The sequence below is a fragment of the Pholis gunnellus genome, assembly GCF_910591455.1.
Source record: "Pholis gunnellus genome assembly, chromosome: 1".
Lineage (NCBI taxonomy): Eukaryota > Metazoa > Chordata > Actinopteri > Perciformes > Pholidae > Pholis > Pholis gunnellus.
Genome location: NC_136528.1, coordinates 5,609,904 through 5,631,633, shown reverse-complemented (window position 1 = coordinate 5,631,633; position 21,730 = coordinate 5,609,904). Strand labels below are relative to the sequence as shown.

Here is a 21,730-nt window from a genome sequence, read left to right as displayed (position 1 = left end):
TTTTTACAGATTAAGATCTTGAGTGCCACAGACAGGAAGTCAAAGAGTATTCAAAGACGGGCTAACATGCTGGGATTTGTCAACAAATAGTGTTAACCCAAAGAGAAAAGACTCCTGTTCAGTCCGTTAGAAGTCAACGTTACACTTGATTACATTTCAGTTTTGATGTAACCGGATGAAGGTGGACGAGAACGACTGGAGACGATAAATGTGTCGGGGGAGTGTTTGTCAAAGAGCTAATTATCACCACTTCCTCTCTGAACGCTACCCGTTATGAGAAGCAGTCAGACGGACACTTCCTCCCTTTGTGGGGCCGCCAACGTGCCTCAGGACCACAAATAGAGCCGAGCAGAGCAGACATCGAATGATCTCCTCTCACACACTGTGACTTTGTAAAGGCTCTGATGTGCATACCAAATAGAAGCAGGAGGATGGAGGATACGTAAGAGGGGGAGCTGGTGTAATTCTCTTTGGAGGGTCCGTATGGAGTGAATGCTAAACACATGTGGAAGAATCGAAGTGGAGGAAAACACTCTCAAGGGGTCACCTGTAAATTAACCAACTCATGGACTTCTTCAATGAGGTTTGGGTCAATAAAGTCTCACTTCCTTCGTTATTAGCAGCAGTGGAGAAGTTACCGCCATGAAGACACTTTTAAATGTCCGAAGAGCACCCGGGACTCTCACACTGCCGCCTAACATATGCATTTGTTATCATAGAAATAGGCCGACTAGTTCACGTTATAACCTATAGATTTAAGGATCGCAGGATCAGTCATCTTTTTTAAATAACTTCTTAAACCAGTTTTTACAGACTGGTTTTCCATCATACAGAGATAATTCAGTCTTGAACCGACAATCTCTAGAGCCACGAGGACTCCTCTGCTCAAACAGATTCAACAACAAGGACAGTCTGAGAGTGGTCTGAATCTTTCAAAAGTCTGATTTCCAAAAGCAGGTGTTGGAAAAGCTTTGATTCATCTTATATTCAGATCATTACGGCATTTATCCGGTTAAGTTTTGACCTGGTTTCAGCACCAGGAGCTGTCCACTGACTGACCTGTTTAAAGAGCCTCTCTCCATAGAGAGAATTGATTATTATTTGATGGTTTCACTGTGAATACATGAGTCTCATTCCTCTATTGTTACATCTACAGTAGAGTTTTTATAGTAATAAATACTGTAAAGGCTCGCAAATACCACACAAGAGCCGAAGACCCACATTTTATTCAAAGGGTCGTTTGTGAATTAAATGTAATTAGATCAAAATGAATGTTATCGTTAAAACAAACAGCTGTTGCGATGAAACGCCTGAAGCCGAGTCACGCTTTGTGACGAAGTGACCATGACGTTCATGAGGGGACAGTGATGTAATCATGTGTGCCGACTCTGCACATTCGGACAAGTTGTATTCTAAAATAGAGTTTGAAAGTCATTTAATTATTTAAGACATTCCTAAAAATACAGCTCGACTCGCTGTCGGCAAACATGTGGTGTTTGAGTCGGTTAGTTCAGACTTTGGTATTAATGTTGACGTGAGGACGTCCTCGTCCTCTGTCTGTTGGTCCAACTGAGGTTTGCTTCAGAAGGTTATGACGCCTTCATTTATGTACCTTAATCATGAGAAGCCCAAATGTTCACAGTCAGAAGCTTCAACAGTATTCACTCGAGTACTGAGGTGCTTTTACTTACTCTGAGCTAATATTTCATCTTTATGCTAATTACTACCTCTACATCTCAGAGGGAGGTATTTTATACTCCACGTCATGTGTCTGACAGCTTTTATTATCTTACAAACAAAACATATACGTTTATAAAACATGCTGCTATGCTGTAGTGATCAACAGCTCATAACGTAGTTAAAATCTGTTCCACCTCCATCAGCTGCTTACATGTTAAAGCATCCGCAATATTACAATAATATGAATTATAATAATAACAAGTATTTTTACTTTAATACCTAAGTGCACTTTGCTGTTGATCATTTTGTACTTTTACTTTGAATGCAGGACTTTAAAGTTTCTGTGTTGCTACTTTTACTTAAAGGGACAGTTCGGATTGTTTTGAAGTAGAGTTTTCTGAAGCTGTTATCTTTGATCTCGACAGAGACAAGACTTCGTTCATAAAACAGAGATTCTACCTCAGAACAGGAGCCGCTGCTCTACTGCTGCCTCAATCGGTTAGTGCGTTTGTGTTGTTGTGTGACTTTGGTGAATCTGAATTAACCATTTAAAACACTAAAGTCACACAACACAAACTCACTAACCGATGGAGGCAGCAGTGGAGCAGCAGCTCATGAGTTCTGAGGTAGAATCAGTGTTTTATGAATGGAGTCTGGTGTGTTTGTAGAGATCATAGATAACAGCTTCAGTTCCCTCAGAAAGGTAAAGAGGTGAAGATATTCTAAATAAAGTGTAAACTTAAACTGATATAGATTAATCTACTGTAGTAAAACACTGACGATGGAGAAGAACCTCACACAACCACACTTCTACACATCACGACTGTCCCTTTAAGTAAACGTTTTGAGCTCTTCTTCATCTGCTGTTCAACAGTCTGTGAATACAACAAACATTTGAACTATTATTAAAACAGAGACAGACGGAAAATATGTACGATAAATATGTGGGTATGACATCTGATGAGCGTTAATGACGAAGGAAAATAAACAATGAAATAATCTTGTAAATGTAAAGAGGACTGAAGAGTCCAGCTCACCATCTGTGTGTGTGTGTGTGTGTGTGTGTGTGTGTGTGTGTGTGTGTGTGTGTGTGTGTGTGTGTGTGTGTGTGTGTGTGTGTGTGTGTGTGTGTGTGTGTGTGTGTGTGTGTGTGTGTGTGTGTGTGTGCTGCACGTTTCACCGGCTGGTTTAGTCTACGCAGCAAACACGGCGAGGAGAGAAGCTTTTCTACTGAAGCTCCTGAACATCAAAGACATCTGAAGGCGTAAATAAGTTAGTTTGAATTTGACTTTATTGGATCAGTCTGACCTCAGAGATTCACACTCATCACTCTGTCTGCACTGAGCGGCTTCAATTCCATCAGTGGAACGATGAAAACCACAGTTTGTACGCCGCCACAATAACAACAACTAAATGAAAACAAATTACTTTGAGACAGAAAAATGCTTCAAAAATAAAATATTTACTTGAAAGAACACAGACTGTTTACCTCAAATTAAGCCGCACACATTAATATTAATAACAGAAATTGTTTAGCTGATAGCAGCGTTTATTTTTCTGTGGAGAAAACCTAAATCTGTTCAGGAATGACAAACAGGGAGCGACCAGAGACCGTCTAAGAAGTGGACGTAGTCATCGTCACGTCTCTCACTGGTTTGTGGACTGATGATGTTTTGAAGCCTTGAGTTCTGCGATTTGTCGCCATGTTGTTTTTTTTTCTACCAGTGAACAGGAAGTGACCATATCTGGACTGAGGAGGAGTGACGTAGAGACGCCGTATACGTCTCTGGTCAATGTGTATGAATCAATGGACCTGTCAATCACTGGAGGAGTGTCACTCCTCAGTAACGTCTCTGGTAGAGACCTGTCAATCACTGTGTAGCCCCGCCCCTAAAGCATACCCTGCTTTATGGTCTGTTTTTCTCTAAATGGACCATCATTTACTAAATGAACATCATGCTGTATTGAAGAAGACTTGAAACTAGAGATTGAGACCATAAACTCATGTTTACAATGTTTACTGAGGTAATAAATCAAGAGAGAAGTAGTCATTTTCTCATAGACTTCTATACAACCAGAGGAGTCGCCCCCTGCTGGACACTAGAGAGAATGCAGCTTTAACACATGAAGCTTTGACTTCACTGGACAGAACCGGAGTAAAAGTGAATGTGTAGCCCTGACAGTGAGACTGAAGAGCAACAAGAGAAGCTTATCGTACCATCTGTACCTGTTTAATGACTCTCGGGTTCAAATGTAGCAGAGAGAGCGGCAGTCTTAGACCTCTGACCTCCAGACGGCTTCACATGAGCTGCAGAGAAGAGAACACAGAGGAGTCACTGTTAACATTAGTTGTTACTGAAAATACTCCACGCTGAGCAGATGCAGTGTTTGGTCTGCAGGCCTCATTCAAGTGTCTCGCAACACATTTCTGGAGCCACGATTCAAAGTTTTTTAAAGCACATCAACAGAAGTGATTCACGTGCGTTTGTGTGGCGTGATTCACGTTTTCTTTTTGTTTGTTTTGTGATTAAAAACTGCAGAACTATTCGTCACGTTCATGCAGACGCATGAAGAGAGAGATGACTAAGTTAAACTCACTGCAGCCAAATTAAAAGCGCACAAACTAATCCGTCGGTACTTAGCTGCTCTTTTGTTCGAGGGTTTTCACGGATGACAAAGCCTTTTGTTTGATATTCAACAGGACCGCTGTCCCGTGGGCGACGACGTATTGATCCGTGGGAGCTGATGACCGGGCGATTGTCTGCAGCTCGTTCTGGATCAAACAAACAAAAACTAGAAACACGCAGCTTCAGGATGCAGCTTCAGGATGCAGCTTCAGGATGCAGAGGTCTTATAATAGGATTCAGATCACTGACTCCAACTTCTATCATTAAAATCAGAAGTTTTTCTCTGTAGCACACGATCAGGTTTAAACATTTTTTTATTTATTCACATTTATGACATTTACTGTTAACCTGTTTACATTAAGTATTTGCACCTTTTTTGATAATACATATTATATTATTTGTATTGGCATGTTTTCATTCTATATACTGCAAACCGCTGCATGACAATGTTCCTCCATCTCATTTCATTGTAAGCGGCCTGAAAACATCAGCAAAACACTCAAATTTAGCTGAATCCTGATTGGTGCACGTATGAATTGCATCACCTCTCTCCAACTAAACCTCGCCCACTTCAAACCAGCGAGGAGGAGGAGGAGGAGGAGGAGGAGGAGGAGGAGGAGGAGGAGAAGGAGAAGAGCTCACAAAGACAGAAATCTCTCGAGTAAAGTATCCAAAACTCTTCTAAAACGCTTCTCACAAACATTCTGGTGCTCGTGTAAAAACTCGTCACTCGTGGTGAGAAACCGATTCAGAAAACAGGTTTTAAGAGAAGAAGCCTCCCATTGGCCGACAGTTTCTGTCAGAAGTTTAACACACATTACATTATATTTAGGAAAATAGAAAAAGTGAAATTAGGGCTTAAAAACGTATCACATTAAAATCCTGTGACAGCAAATACAACTAATTTAAGCTTTTTTGAGGACTTTGATTACAGCATGAAATATATATATATTAAAGCCAGGGCTTCACTGCATACTAGAGCCAGTATAATATTATTGCCATTGTACTGTAGTTAATGTTGTGTATGCTTAAATAATCAGAGAATAGATATTTCTGGTAATTCAGATGACTTTTGATTATTACATCAAGCAGACAGCTCTATAAAAACACCTGCTACACATCTGTGTCACAATTCTTTCAAAAGTATGACATCAGAGTGAAAGGTCACGTGACCAGAGACAGCAGCCAAGATACTTTTACGTTACATGGAGTATAAACCGTGTACTTGTACTACATGCTGTATCGCTGCTGGCCATTCTGCAGTGAGGAGCATCGTAGGAGGAATCCCTCAGTGGATGTAGTCCGACTACAGCTGTGGTTGAATAATGGAAGATTTCAGCAGCACGATATTGTGATGTAAAGGTTTGTGTTGGCAGCTGTGCAGATGAAGCAGGCCTTCTCAAACAGAAGGCACATGACTCACGGATGTGGCGGACCTTCATAATCTGTTGACAGCAGCCGCTGCCCACACAGCCACAAACCCTTCTCCCCGAGTCTTACTCACTCGAATGAAGAAAGAAAATCACATTCATGTGCAGATGAGGTGAGATGGTGACTAATGCTGCAACAGCTGAATGCTTTATAGGGATATATATGTATATATATATATATATATATATATATATATATATATATAAATATTATATATACGTTTTCCATCAAACAAACCTGAACTCAAAAGTGTTGAAAGCCGGTTCAAAGCAGACGCCTGCTCCTGACTTTTTAATATCCGCATCAACAGATTCACAGTTGACACAAACTTTTGCTCCAGTGAACAGAAGAGACCAACTCCAAAAGAATAAATCTAAAAACAGCACTCGGAGAGCGCAGACATCCGCTCAAAGGCCGCGCATCATCTCGCAACGTTAACGGAGGTGAGAAATTATTTGTGTATCGGCCGCCCCGACCTTCTGCATTCTCTCTAGTGTCCACCAGGGGGCGACTCCTCTGGTTGTATAGAAGTCTATGAGAAAATGACTCTACTTCTCTCTTGATTTATTACCTCAGTAAACATTGTAAACATGAGTTTATGGTCTCAATCTCTAGTTTCAAGTCTTCTTCAATACAGCATGATGTTCATTTAGTAAATGATGGTCCATTTAGAGTCAAACAGACCATAAAGCAGGGGATGCTTTAGGGCGGGGCTACACAGTGATTGACAGGTCGTCACTCCTCAGTCCAAATATGGTCACTTCCTGTTCACAGGTAGCAAAAAACAACACTGCGATGGGCGTAATCCAAGATGGTGAACTCGAACTCATAACATGAGTCAGTCAGTTTTTAGCAGCTTTTCAACACAGTTTAACTTTAACCATTACAGTGTAAATAAAGTTTTACTGACGATGGTTCTCCTCCAATATTCAGTGAAATATGTGTTTCTAGTCTCTGATCATGTTTCATTGTAAACAACCAATCAGTGTTTAACCCAACAAGAGGAGAGCTAGTAACGTTAGCAGCACCGCTAACGGCTAACCAACGTTACATTGTGATGCCTTCAGGCTCTGCTCAGTGAACATGAGTACTGGCTGAAGGTACATTATAACGTTATCATGATGTGTTCAAATGTAATCTATAAAATGTAGTTTTGGTGAAAAACTTGAATAAATCCAGTGTTTTCACGACAAGATAAAAAAACACTATAAATGACTATGACAAAGTAAAAGTATAACATTTAGAATTGTTGATGGTTTATTGACCTACTACAATAGTCTGGATCCTTGTAGACCAGCTGATATAACCAAAAAATGAAGGGATCTGTATCTATTAATATGGATCATTAATGATCAATAATTAGTATCGGTGGCAAAAACAAGTGATCAGAGATCTAAAAGTTGTATTTGCTCTCTTAGTTGTGCTGATCTCCACTACCTACACAACAGCAGTCTTTCCTGTAATCCTGCTGACACACAGACAAACCGAGCTGAAAACCTTTGCAGAAGTAATGATCTTCCATTAAAACTCCACCAAAGCTGTGTTTGAAATCTAGTCGGAGGGATAAAAAGCCTGACAACCACCATCACACTTGACTTTGAACATCGAGCTCCAACACGCCGTCGAGCGCCGATCCCCGAGCTACAAAGCTGTTATCTGATTGCTTTAAAATACTCAAGAATAGCTTCACTCCTGATGGGAGATGTGATGAAATGAGAATTATTCCCAATTGCTGCCCACGCTTCAGCATCTTTAGTGCCTTTCGAGAGTTGTCAGCCCATTTGAGGACAAACCAAAGACCTAATTAAGACCTAAATATTCCAACAAGTTTTCTTTCACTTCCTCACATTTTAACTAATGATGAGCTTTCACCGCTAGTCTGCTGTCTGATTGTGAGGTCAGGCTGATCTGGGATCAGCTCTTTCACTGTAGTTTGTCCTCAAACTTCTCTTCTCAAACGGGTCTTGGAGGAGGAGTGCTCGCGCTGGTGCTCGGGCTCGCCTGTAGAGACTTCTCCTGACGAGAACGCGCAGCTTGGGGCCAGATCATTTTGGCCCCACGCTGAATCTATTTGAGGACGCTGATTGGCTAAATTGTATGTCACTCATTTCGATCTTTAATCAGCAATTGGCTGAACTGCTTCATAGACCCGCCTCGGTGGGGCCAAAACTAGCTGCGCGTTCTGAGACGTGCACACAAGCGGAGATGATGAGCAGACAGGCTGCATACAAAATCCGCTTTCGGGGGGGCCAGCCCCCATGGCTCCCTATACTGACCAGCCGCCACTGATTAGGAGTGAAACCATGTGAGAAGTCGAGAGCGGAAACTTACTGCTAACAACTCACAGATTTAACAACGCTATGTATTTTACACATCATTGAGACCCTTTTAGAGGCATCGTGGTAGATATGTGCGTTGCATATTGGCAACAGACGAGTCATTGTGAAGACAGGAACTCCGCTCAGAAAAGGAAAAGCCCGTCTCGCTGTGACGGAGCAGATTTGGGGGTCGGGGGGTCGGGGGGGTCGCGCTGCTGAGGGCCGACCATCTGCTTTTTAATTCACTTTGACCGAGTTTAATCTGGTTACAACTAGAACGCTTTGAGGGAGCGTTATGTGTCCGCAGCCGGTTTGAGGAGAACAGTTTGTGTTGAAGGCTCGTGATTTAATCAACGAATCAGAGAAACGACCTTCTTCCTTTTTAACAGATTGACTCGTTATCACAAACTTCTCATGAGCGGACGAGTCAAAACCAAATGCAACTATTTTCTTTAAATCTGTATCTAATTAAATGATTATTTCATCTTATTCTTTCATCCATTATTTAAAAAAAATCACCATCCAGCTGCTTGTTTCATTCAATCAACTGTCCGAAATCCAAAAAACATTGAATTCATGATGATATAAAAGCAGCAAATTTTGAGAATCTGAAAGTTTCTGCTTCAAATATGTATTTCAACAATTAATTCTGAATGATTTCTGACTAATAAATTCACTGTTTTGGGTATAAAATGTAAGACAATAGTCAAAAGTATTCTTAAGCCTAAAGCGACGTTCTCAGATGATTGTTTTTCTGATCGACTGCTGCAGACACATTTCTCTGACTATTGAACAGACTAAACAAGGAATCAAGAAAACCATTTGGTAGATTAACGGATGAAGAAAATATTTACATTTGTGCACTAACGCCAATCAAAGTGCTTTAGCTTTGACTGAATAAAGAATCCCCGACAGGCGTCTCAGGTCTCTGTTTGTCAGAGCTCCACCTCCGTCCAACCAGCAGCGTTGCTCCGTCGGTTTACCCCCCGAGACGCTCTGATTCAGGAGGTGAACTAAAGTAACAGTCGGTCCTGGAGGATCGTCGGTCCTTCTGTCGAGGGGCCACGCTCTGATCCACAAATAGACTGAGTTCACATTTTAAAATCCTTTAACAGGAGACAATATCAAAAGTACAAGGTCTGAAACCAATAGTGCAAATTTGAATCCTCTGGTTTGTCTTTTTGGCCGTCGCCATCTTGTTTTTTTTGCAACCAGAAGTGACACGAGAGGGCGGAGCTAAGCACAACCGAACGCTGAATAAGATATTTCTTAGGCAACCAATGCTAACATTAGTCAATAATTGTAAACAAAGTAAAAATAGACGGATTGAAACGTCATCAGTTCTGCAGCTATTTGATCATGAACGTGATGAACGTGAAGTATCGGACACATTAAAGATTGAGATGAGGTCACTAGATGAAACGTCAGAGGATCATAACGTTATTTAAATTCATCCTGAGGGGAACATGAATGTTATAAAAAAATTTCATGGCAATGCAGCTGATAGTTGAGGAGATATTTTACTAAAGAAACTCAAATATTAACCTCAGGGTGGCGTTAGGAGGAAAAGTCAGAAGATCAATACATCAGTGAGATCAAGTGTCCAGCAAGCAGCTAAACATGTGAATGCAATGCATTTTAAATTGGATATTCTTCAGTTAGACTATTGCAAACATCACATTGGACTCTGAGGATTCACAATGGACATTTCTTTTTATTATTTTCTGACATTCTATAGACTAAACACTTCACAATTATAAAAAAATGAAACAACAGATTGAGCATTATTGAAAATAATCTGCAGTTTCAGCCATAAAGAATGCACTGAACGATCCAGAAACACTGCAAGTGTATATCTGGTGTTTTCCCATTATGTGAACATGTAAGACATGGAACAAGTCTCATTGTTGGCACTGCTGATGAACATTATATTTAATGCAGATGGTACTCATTAATGTGCCAAACTCATACACACACACACACACACACACAACGCAGAGAAAACTTCACACAGAACATGAGGGAACAGGGAGTCTGGGTCACAGTCTGGCAGCTGAAGCTCTCAGCAGGAAGGCAAAATGACGGAGAGGGTCAGTGCAAGAAAGTACCAGCAGCCAAATGCTGGTTTGGCTGCTCGACTGGTCGTCGTGCCAGTTAATCAACTCTCATTTGTTCAGAGATGTGTTATGTTGCTCTAAAGATAAAGCTGCTGGTGGATTGTCAACAATGGACGAGGTTTACTGCATAGATACGGACACTGACGGCTCTGAATACAATAATATCCCAAATGTCTACGTTGGTTTTGCTGTGACTGACTTTCACGGTCTTTACGGGACTTTGCAGTAATATATATTGGTGCTTTTAGACTCTATATTTATTGATACTAATGCATTCTCTGTTTATGATTTTAGATATTTTTATACTGATACAGGATTTTGAAAGTGCAAACATTGGTCACAATATATAAAACAACAGACGATTAATCTGCAACTCTTCATCATTTATCTATCTTTCAAGGCACAAAACAAAAACATTTCTAAATTTTAGATATTTCAAAGTAAAGATTGTTGAGATGTGACAGAGAAACAGACTTTAGAACTAAACAAGCAGCTTCTTTTACTAAAACCCTTGAATTTTAGGAAATCATGATTTATATATATATATATATATATATATATATACACACACACACACACACACACACACACACACACACACACACACAGTATATATATATATATATATATATATATATATATATATATATATATATATGTAAAAGTAATATATGTAAAAATATAAATAAATAAATATTATTTTTACAGCTTTATGTTATGGACCTTCTGACACTGTAACACCTGAAATATATATCACCTAGTGACGTATAGTTAAAATGATTTAAAAATAGCCTGAATAATCTCTTCCGTCCACATCAGCCTTGTTCACATTTAATGTTAAAGTTTTAATGGTTGTAAAGGGTTATTTCACTGCTTTCTGTCACTGTTTTAAACCAAATGTTTAAGTTTTAACCCTCACAAGTCAACACTGAACAGTTTAGTGAATCCTGTGCAGCTGCTCTAACCATTACGGTAAATATTAAACCATTACGGTAAATATTAAACCATTACGGTAAATATGAACTGCTGTAACTTACCGCTGAGAGATGAGCTTCTTTCTCCAAAATGTCTCGTTTATCGGTGGAATAAGTGAAGCAGATTTTACTCCAGACGAACTAATAATGGAACAAACTCTCACAATCAACCTTTAAGGCTCCGGCTGACTTCTGTTGGTTCCTCGATGTGAGCTGCTGGTCACGTTTACGTTCCCATTTAAACCACCATCAAGCCAGACTGTAAACTACACACTAGCTTCCGGTAGACGTTTTCAGAATAAAGGTTTTTCCGGAACAAGTTTCATCGAAAGTTTTTTTTTCTCCAATTATGTATTATGGTCGAAAACGTAGGATATTCATACATTTTACGGAAGTAAAATTATCAATACTGCTCTATAAAAATACTCTATTACAAGCTACTGCTTAAAAACAATTCTGAAGTAAAAGTAAAAAAGTATTGACAACAAAAAAAAGTAGTAAAGTAAAAGTAGTAAAAGTATGCCACCTGTTAAATATGATTACTAATGCTTTTAAACATAAGCAGCATTTTAAATGATCAGCCGGTGGAGGTGGAGCACATTTTAACTATAATATAATATATTTTATAAAATACATCATAAGTTTGGTTTGTAAAATCTAAAAAGTAGAAATATGAAGTAGTAAACAATGAAAATATCTAACATTTGTACTCAAGTACTTGTACTTAATACTTCGTACCTGTGTGGGTCTGCGGTCTTTAACTGATCTGTTCTGAGTGTCTGATGTGAAATAGTCACTCAGCATTCTCACTTTTCATTGCGATCATAATTCACAAACCAAACCTTTAAAGTCAGAAACATAATGAACTACACGGTGACCTCTTGAGAATTCATGCATACTTTTCTCTTCTCCTGTTCTAAGAATGCTAATCTGAGGCAGCTACGCGCGGGAAGCCTTCACTCACACGCTGCATGAAAACAGCCGAGGAATATAAAATGAGGGCAGAAATAAAGAAAGAAAGGTTTGACACACGGAGTCCTCTGTCCTCTCCACTCGCTGGAGCTCTCTGCTTCGCTGTAATTGACGGCTGCAGATGTGTTCGATGGTGCCGGTGCAGCCAGAGGCCTCTGGGCGAGGTGACCTCCTCCCGTTTGATGCTTTCTATGAAGCCCAGTTTATTTCAGTTTAGTTTTTATTCTTTTAAACACGCAGTCACACAATCCCTTCATGACGCAATAACATAGCATCCATTAAATACAACAACTAAAACATAATAATGTGCAATGAACCACCGTCAACAAACAGAGGAGAAGTCTTTAGATTTGTTTTCTTGCGGAGTGGATGAGAAGAATCGATGAACCTGGAGTCAGGATTAGCTTAGCTTAGCATAACGGAAGTCGCTGCTCTCAGCAATTTAAAGCTTTGTTTATATTCGCCCATTGGCACCGAACTTTAACACGTCCATACATGTTTTTAATCGTGATTTAAGTTAATTATTAAATCAAGATTTTAAGAAATCTATTTTAAAATCCTATAATTACTGTATTCTTGTTTTATTGTATTTTAATGTTACATTTGCCACCTTTTAACTATTTGTTTAAATGTTATTTTGCATCGTATTATTTCTTCCTTTGCTTCGTGCAATAAACACGACTGCTTCTACCTGAGAAAAACATTTTATTTTGGGTATTTTGGCACGAAGGTGTTTTTTCTAGGATGTGTCCCAAACAGCTGAGTGTAATTGTCATCCTCCTGCTGCTGAGCTGTGAAAACCTCTGTTCCCTCCACTGACAGAAGAACACCATCTGGCAGAATGTGTGCAGGACACCAGGGAGCTCCAGTCGGTTGAGGGGAAAGCGATGAAGACGAGGGAAACCTTCTCCATCATGTGTGGGCCAACTGACATCCCCATCTTTAGTTTCCTCGTCTACAAAAACACAGATTAACAGCTTTGTTTTCTGCTCGACCTGCAGAGGTTTAGAGGCCGAGGCCGGGAGGGTGATTTTTTAAATAATGCAGCAGACTTCCCGCTCTCACAGTGGGTGAGGAAGCCAGTCACAGCGGGGGAACCACAACACATCTCAGGGATTTATCTGCAGCGTTTAACGACTGTGCTTTCTCTGGAAGTACGACGGCTGCAGCGGCTAAAACTCTTCCACAAAAACAAAAAGATACATTTTTACGTTATAGAAATCAGAGACTGTGGAAATGTGTGTATATGTGTCATGGGTGGATTACTGAAGTACACGGCACAAAGGGACTAAAGGTTTAAGAGCCACTCCGCTGGACTTCACCTACAAAGTGTCACTCAAAGAGACACGAAGCAACTCGGAAGAGACTCAAAATGACCACAAGGAAACATAAAACATTTACAAAGAGACACAAAAAACCTTAAAGAAACAAAAACACCAAAAAAGACTAACAAAATGGTATGAAAGAAAAAATGAAACAACCTAAAAGAGATAGAAAATGACCCCAAAGAGACACAACATGACCACAAGGAGACATGCCACAACTACAAAGACACAAAACAACCTCAAAGACACACAAAATGATCACCAAAAGACCTAAAGAGTTACAAAGTGACACAAAACATCTTTAAAGTCTGTGTGTCTTGTTCCTGTGTAGGAGAGGTGGTGGGGCATGATGTGTGTGTGTGTGTGTGTGTGTGCAGTTTTCGAGTAGAGAACAGAAATGACCGCACAGATTAAACATTTCATCCCATCCTCAGAAGTCAGACGTTGTGTGCGTTGCATACAGACGACCTCTTCTTCTCTCCCTCCTCCCTAAAACATCACCTGCCACACAGCGTGACAGCTCGCCCGTCTCCAATCAGCCGTCCACCACCAGTGCAAATTGAGATTCTTGCTGCGTCTTGTCCTCTGAAGAGAAAAAACAGTCTTGTTGGCCGGAGGAGACGACGCAGAGCAGAGCATTGTGGGTCGAGCTCTGTCTCTGTCCATTAACTCAGCATGTCACAAGTGATGGTGTTTGATGTATTTTGATGTATGAACCCCGACAGGCCTCCGGAGGAGCCACGAGCATGAAGGACTTTGGGAAGAGAAAGGTCTCGGGAGGAGCCACGAGCAGAGGACGTGTGTCTCTGAAACACTTTGAAGTTGTGGAAACTGTTGCGTCTTTTGCTGCAGAAAGGAACTTTCATCTTAATGAGAGGGAAAGGATTTACTACTGACCATATCTGGACTGAGGAGGAGGAGTGTCACTCCTCAGTAACGTCTCTGGTAGAGACCTGTCAATCACTGTGTAGCCCCGCCCTAAAGCATACCCTGCTTTATGGTCTGTTTTTCTCTAAATGGACCATCATTTACTAAATGAACATCATGCTGTATTGAAGAAGACTTGAAACTAGAGATTGAGACCATAAACTCACGTTTACAATGTTTACTGAGGTATTAAATCAAGAGAGAAGTAGAGTCATTTTCTCATAGACTTCTATACAACCAGAGGAGTCGCCCCCTGATGGACATTAGAGAGAATGCAGCTTTAAGGATACTTCTCTTGACAGAACCGGAGGTTTCCGCTTTAAGTGACTCAGTATCAACAACTCCTGCACCATCATCCACATTCCTTCTTCTTCTGTGATGTGAAACATGACCGCTCAATAAAGTACCAAAATGGAAAAACAAAAACACATTTAAAACACATCAGCCAACACTTTAGTATAATATACTTTTAATATAGTTATTGTTTGTTGTTTTTATGTAGTAAATTGGGACTATAGTGTACATTTCATTGTGCAACCCTGTCAAATAAAAACATTGTAATTTTAATGACAAAATGAGCTCATTGCAGCATTTCACTCCTCCAGACCAAACCTTCACTATACATGCACAACGAATCCTTTAGTTGTGATGCTGCACGTGGAGGAGGAGGAGGAGGAGGAGGAGGAGGAGGACTCCTGGGTCTCAGCACATACAGAATAACAAACACACTGCCTGCTGCTGGTGCTGGTAAAGACACCTTTGGAGACCCTGCGTCCTCCATGCTACATCGCCCTCCTCTGCATGCGATGTAGCATGGAGGAGTGGAGGAGGAACCAGGAGCAGCGGAGCTTAAAGCCCAAAGGACTCAAAGAACGACTCATGCAGCATCTCAAGGACCGATCCATCACAAACACGACCTACATGCAGCAGCAGCACACAGCCCTTCATGAGCATCCTGCTGTTAGCATATAGCTCAAAGTAGCACTAAAGCACAGCCTCATGGGGCCTTTATTGCAGTAAAGGTACGAATACTACACTGTGAAAATACTCCCCTACGAGTAAAAGTCCTGCATTCAAAACATTACTGTAGGTAGAAGTATGTATCAGCAAAACGTACTTAAAGTATTGATTGGTCAGTAAAGTGTTTTACTATTATATCTGATGTTTCTGGATTAATATTACTGCTGCAATAATGTTACATTTTAACTCCTTTATATCCTGTTTAATCTACAGCAATACATCATATTCTATATGATCATCATATTTACAAAAGTATATTAGATGATAACAAGTAAAGTACAAGTATCTTTAAATTTGTACATAAAGTCACTACAAAGATCTTATTTTGTGTTGAATGTGTCGCCCCCTGTGGACTAAAGCTGTAGTGTTTCACCAGAGTCTCTTTAGAAAACCTCTCAGTTTACTGCAGCAGGGTCTGATAGTCTGCTCCTCTCAGTCCTGGTTCTGGTTCTCCCGTGCCTCCCGTCCCTCCAGCGAGTCCAGCAATACGTCCTGGGTCTCCAGCAGCGTGGTGTCGGTGTTGGCTCCCAGAGAGGAGAAGCTCTGCTCCTGGAGGAGGAGGAGGAAGCAGCTGCTGCTGGGAGCTGAGCTCTCCTCCTCCCTCCGGAGCTCCGACTGCAGGTTCAAGGCTGCGGGTGAAGCCGGATCTGGGTCCGTCCACGGTGGACCGGTCTCTGCTGGAGGATCTGGGTCCGTCCACGGTGGACCGGTCTCTGCTGGAGGACCCTGCTGACTCCCACTAATAAATAACACTCTTATTCTTACTTACATTACTATTCATATTACCGGTACCATTAATGCACATTATTGACCTGATTCTTCACCAGAGTCTGTGTTTTCTCGCCTCGCAGGTACCTCTGGATCCGGGTTATACCTGGTCCTCCTGCCGTGGCTCTGTCATACATTGAATGTGTTGAAATTACATTGAATGTCTTGTAATTCTGTTATGCTTCAACACTTGACATCTATTGCACTTCTGTCCATCCTGGGAGAGGGATCCCTCCTCTGTTGCTCTCCCACAGGTCTCTTCCTCTTTTCTCCCCGTTAAAGGTTTTTTTTCGGAGAGTTTTTCCTGTTCCGATGTGAGGGTTCCAGGACTATGATGTCATGTGTACATATTGTGAAGCCCTCTGAGGCAAATTTGTAATTTGTGATTTTGGGCTGTACAAAAATAAATTTAATTGAATTGAATGTGTGTGTGTGTGCATGCATGTGTTCACGCGTGCGTTTGTGTGTATATGTGTGTGTATATGTGAGTGTTCATGTGTGTAAACAAAACAGATCCACTTGTTGGAGAGAATAAGAATCAAGCGTAGCTCTATAGCACCACCTGGTGGACTCTGTGAGAAAACAACAACAACAATGAGTTGAAGTGATTTTATTTACAGCTGTAATCCTGTAGATCTGGTCTAGACCTATAGATCTGGTCTAGACCAGTAGATCTGGTTTAGACCTGTAGATCTTGTCTAGATCTGTAGATCTGGTCTAGACCTATAGATCTGGTCTAGACCAGTAGATCTGGTTTAGACCTGTAGATCTGGTTTAGACCTGTAGATCTTGTCTAGATCTGTAGATCTGGTTTAGACCTGTAGATCTGGTCTAGACCTGTAGATCTGGTCTCTGAACCGTCATGTCTAAAAAGGACCTTTTGCACATCTGTTATAAAATGTGATTTCTACAAATGTACACGACGTCCCCGGATTCTGTAAAATCATTCTTTTTGTACAACGTTAACGAGACAGAAACCCACAGACGGACGGCAGCCGTCTGTTCAGCTGCTGACGTCCTTCATGAGTTTTCATAAAGTCCTCCTGGTTGATCTTCATGAGACCTCGAGAGTTCAGAGGTCCTCCTTCAACCACCGTCAGTCTTTAGATCAACGTGAAAACAAATAGAAACGTCTTCTATGTGTTTGATCCAGAATCTCACAGAAACATCTGTTTCACATGAACGGACAATAAACCAGAACTTCTTTAAAATGTGCCGATGTGAACACAGATGTTAGTTCATGTATCTAGAAGTAAAAAACAAACAAACATGAAGTTACACATTTACAAATCGATGTGACTTTTGTTTTGCATTTGCAATATTAAAGTCCTGATTTACTTTCCGTACTTTTATTAAACACATTTTAACAGAAGACTGGATGTTAACGTTTGACAGGACTCTAAATATTATTTCCTAAAGCTGAGCTGCTTTTATCTGAAAAACAAAACAATGACGACGATAACTTGAGTTTGTTTCCTTCAGTCTAACAAACAAAGTCATTTCATTCTGTGACAGGCCCAACGTGTAACCACCGAGTTATTGATCGTTGATCAGCTCCAATAAAACCTTTTGTTCTTTGTTCCTTCGACTCATTAAAACAAACACTGAATGCATTCTGGTGTTGAAGTCGCTCCGGTTTAAAACAAAGCGACAACTATAAAACACCGACAGACAGACACGACAATAAATAAAACTTATTTTGTATAAATAGAGTTCCAGTTAAAATATTGCTAGTATTAGACTTCATATGCTTTATAAATGTTGCATTGACAGTTTTCACAGATGTGTTTATGAACCGCGTGACTCGTGTTTCCGTCAACTTCACCTTTTTATGATCACTCGTAGAGTTTTCTCAAACATTCACAGTCTAGCGACAGGTTTCCTGAGCTCGTCTTAAAGCGATGACGTGAGGGGGTGAGAGTTCAGGTATGTGTGTGTGTGTGTGTGTGTGTGGGGAGGTGAGAGTTCAGGTGTGTGTGTGTGTGTGTGGGGGGAGGTGAGAGTTCAAGTGTGTGTGTGTGTGTGTGTGGGAGGTGAGAGTTCAGGTGTGTGTGTGTGTGTCACAGGTAAGGCTCTCCAAACGTCCGGCGGCACTCCATGACCCCAGTGCTGGGAGGACGGTCACAGTTGTGGGTCAGCTTCACCAGGCTCGGCACCAGGCGGTCGTACGCCGACTTGTACTCGCGATCGAAGGCGTCTGAGGGGAGAAGAGAAGAGACGTGAACATTAATATATATATAACCTGTGTGACAAACACAGTTCCCCTCGGCTTTAGTGTCTTTTAGCTCATTGCTTTGGTATTATTTATACCAAATAATATATATGTATATATAGATATATATTTAGCAGCTAACGAAACATGAAAAAGGTACGTGAATATTCAGAAACACCAAATAAAACATGTTGCTCTGTAACTGCTGAATGTTGGTTTATTCTGCCCCCTTGTGGCCAAATAAAACATTACAGAAACACACATTTTTAAAACCAATTCTTAAAGTTGTTTTGATTTAGATCAACAGTAAACAACAAATCAAACCACTGACACCGATGATCATAAAAACATAAAACGATGACTCACCAATATCAATGTTATCTTTTCCCAGAGCCACCAGAGAGAGGAAGAGCACGTCTCTGTACAAGCTCCTGAGAGAAGGAGAGAAAGTCATTTATGTTTCTATTGTTTCAATTCATAGTTCTCAGTCATGTGACCGGCATGGGGGGGGGGGGGGGGGGAGTGTTTAAGTGAATCAATAATCGTGATGAGTCGCTTCTGACCGTTGCCTTTTGACCCCGAGCGTCTGACTCAGCAGCTGCAGCAGCTGAGTCATTGGCCGGCTGACGTCGTTCCTCTGGATGTTCTTCACGACGCTCTGAAGAAACTCCTCACTGAACGGCTTCTCCTCCTCCGGGACCGGCCGGGACAGAGGGTACCCCACATCTACAGACACACACACACAATAACACAGACACACACACACACACACACACACACACACACGGTTCAGTGCTGGACTCGTCTTCTTAGTGCTGAAGACATAAAACAGTGATGCTGAATGAGGATGTTTTTATCTCAGATTATCTCTCAAGTACTTTGGGCTGGGTATCTGTACTACTTTAAAGAAGTACTTCATTTGACCTAAAAAAAAATAAATATATATATATATATATATATACACACACATTAAAAAGAGTATTATAAAAGGACGAAATATTTAAAAAAAACAGCCATTAACAAGAAAAAACAAACTGGACAAATACAAGAAGAGGACAGACTGGACTGTTATGTACACAAGTAGTGACGGACAAAAAAAAGCATTTTCATAGATATTATATAAATATATGAAAAGCACAAATGACCAACAATATTATAAAATTAAACGTCTACATACGAGTTAAGTGTTCTGTAAGGAAACTATGGATAGACTGGATGATGTAAAGATGTTTTTATACCTTAATAATAGAGGATTTATATTAAAGATTAGAATCTTTAACGGCAGCAGTGAATGTCTCCGTGTTCATGTTCAAGTTAACATTTTGTACAATTTGTGCTTCACTGGGTCGGTTGTGGAGAAGCTGGTTTTCTGTGGAAAGTTGTTGAATAGATAAATAAATAAATGCTTTTGTCTTTCAGAGCACTTTGTAAACTCTATTTTTTGCTATATAAATAAAGTTATTATAAGTAATGATGTTTACTGAGAAGATGTTAAAGGTGCAGTGTGTAACATCACAGTCAGACTTTAAAGATGGATCACCAGAATCTGTTTGTTTTTTCTACACAATTCACCTCAAATGACACAATGTTATGCTAATTAGATGAAACGATTTTCCATACATGCAGACATAAAGAAAACAGGAACACATTTATCAACAGAGTTTAAGTTGAAATAGTTTTGAGCAGCTTGTGCTACAGACACTGATCTACACTTTACTTCAGTCTTAAGTTTATTGATGCCGCCAGGTTTAGTAAGGACGAGCTGTGGTTTGAGTTAAGAAGACGTATCCTGGTGAAAGATGGAGGATGAGCCACTAAACACAAACTAAAGTGGTGTTCAGTACCCAGCCCTGTAGCACCACAACAACGTCCACCTTTAGGAGTTAATGAACAAAAAAAGAAAACTGGATGTCAGCGAGTGGAGAAACATTCAGCAGAGATGCAAACCGACATCCAAATACACAGCGATGGGCTTAAACAGAAAATATAACCAGCGAAAACACCGAGACCACGAAACAAAAGGGTAGCGGCTGACTTTCCACAGACGACACTGCGATGAACAGAGAGAGACATCAGGACACAAACAACAGGACTCATCTGAGGGAGTCTGCAGCAGAGACGGAGACTCACTCTCTAACAACAGAGTACAATTAAGTCCTGCAAGACAGAGAGCAGAGCCGGTTAGCACACGAGTTAGTCGGCTCCCGGGAGGAGCCGGCTGCCTCCTCCTCCTCTCTGAAAACCCTCTGAACCCCAGAACCCACCGGCGGGGTGGGAAAGCAGGTCTTCTTTTAAACAATCACCAAAACTACACCGTTTATCACAGCCAGCAGCTGTAAAGACCGTCATTATCGTCAGACTTTCATCGTTCCGACGGTCCTTGAACACATCATGTGTGACGGACTTTTGTCAGAAAACGCAACCGAATCTAAGCTGATATTTCATCAAAAACATTTTCTCATGTCTCATTTAAAATCTTGCCATAAATAAAGCGTTCACTTTAACCAGGTTGTGTAAAAACATTAAGTTGTGAGTCCAAGTTTTCATCCAAATTTTGAAGAAATTTCTAAAAAATCAAATTTTCCATCAACTACTGTTGTGCACATCTTAGAGGAGTTTGGTACATCGCAATAAATTAAAAACCAAAACAGAAGACGACTGAAATGATGCTAAACGATTTACGATGCTAAAATTCAAAGAGCGGCAGTCAAACCTCAAACTAAAACAATGTGGAGAACATGTTCGAGTTATTCACTAAATCTGATTACGTTGCACTTTGTCACATTTACTGTTTCTCCCTGTTTGTCTTTCTGAAGTGCATAAAAACAGATGGTTTGACTGGTGCTTCCCAAAGTTAAACCACAACACGCATATCTACTGTAGCTGTTTGTAAAACCTTATTAAACACAAATACACAACACTGTGGTGAAATAATACAGGCCCATAGTCTATGTTGCATTGTGGATTATACTATATCTTCAACAATTTTGTTGAATTTGTTCACTGTGCTGCAGTTGCAATGCTGCGTTGAGGATGAATGAAGTGTAAATGAATGTAAGAAGTGGTGAATGTGACTCACTGAAGGTGTTCCAGAGGATGTAGAGAGGCTGGACCGAGTCCTGGTGCAGCTTCAGGTTGTCCCACAAGATCTGGATCAACACGTGTTTACTGTCCTCTGACATCCAGTGACGAGGGACCTGATGAGGGGGGGGGGGGGGGCAGAAAGAGAGAGAGAGGGGTGGTTCCGATAAACAGGAAGTGACCATATCTGGACTGAGGAGGAGTGACGTAGAGACGGCGTATACGTCTCTGGTAGAGACCTGTCAATCACTGTGTAGCCCCGCCCTAAAGCATACCCT

General features: G+C 40.8%; 1 protein-coding gene across 1 annotated transcript in view; it reads right to left on the bottom strand.

Annotated features, from left to right (window-relative positions):
• Positions 1-17,539: 17,539 nt before the first annotated feature.
• The window catches only part of LOC306698129 (C-myc promoter-binding protein-like), a 64,032-nt gene continuing 59,841 nt past the window's right edge, over positions 17,540-21,730 (bottom strand). Inside the window, exons 31-34 of the mRNA XM_079162308.1 lie at positions 21,451-21,568; positions 18,935-19,097; positions 18,738-18,802; positions 17,540-18,356 (exon numbers count right to left, since the gene is read on the bottom strand). Coding sequence (XP_079018434.1) covers positions 18,220-18,356; positions 18,738-18,802; positions 18,935-19,097; positions 21,451-21,568 — 483 coding nt within the window. The 3' untranslated portion in view covers positions 17,540-18,219. The remainder of the gene's footprint in view (positions 18,357-18,737; positions 18,803-18,934; positions 19,098-21,450; positions 21,569-21,730) is intronic.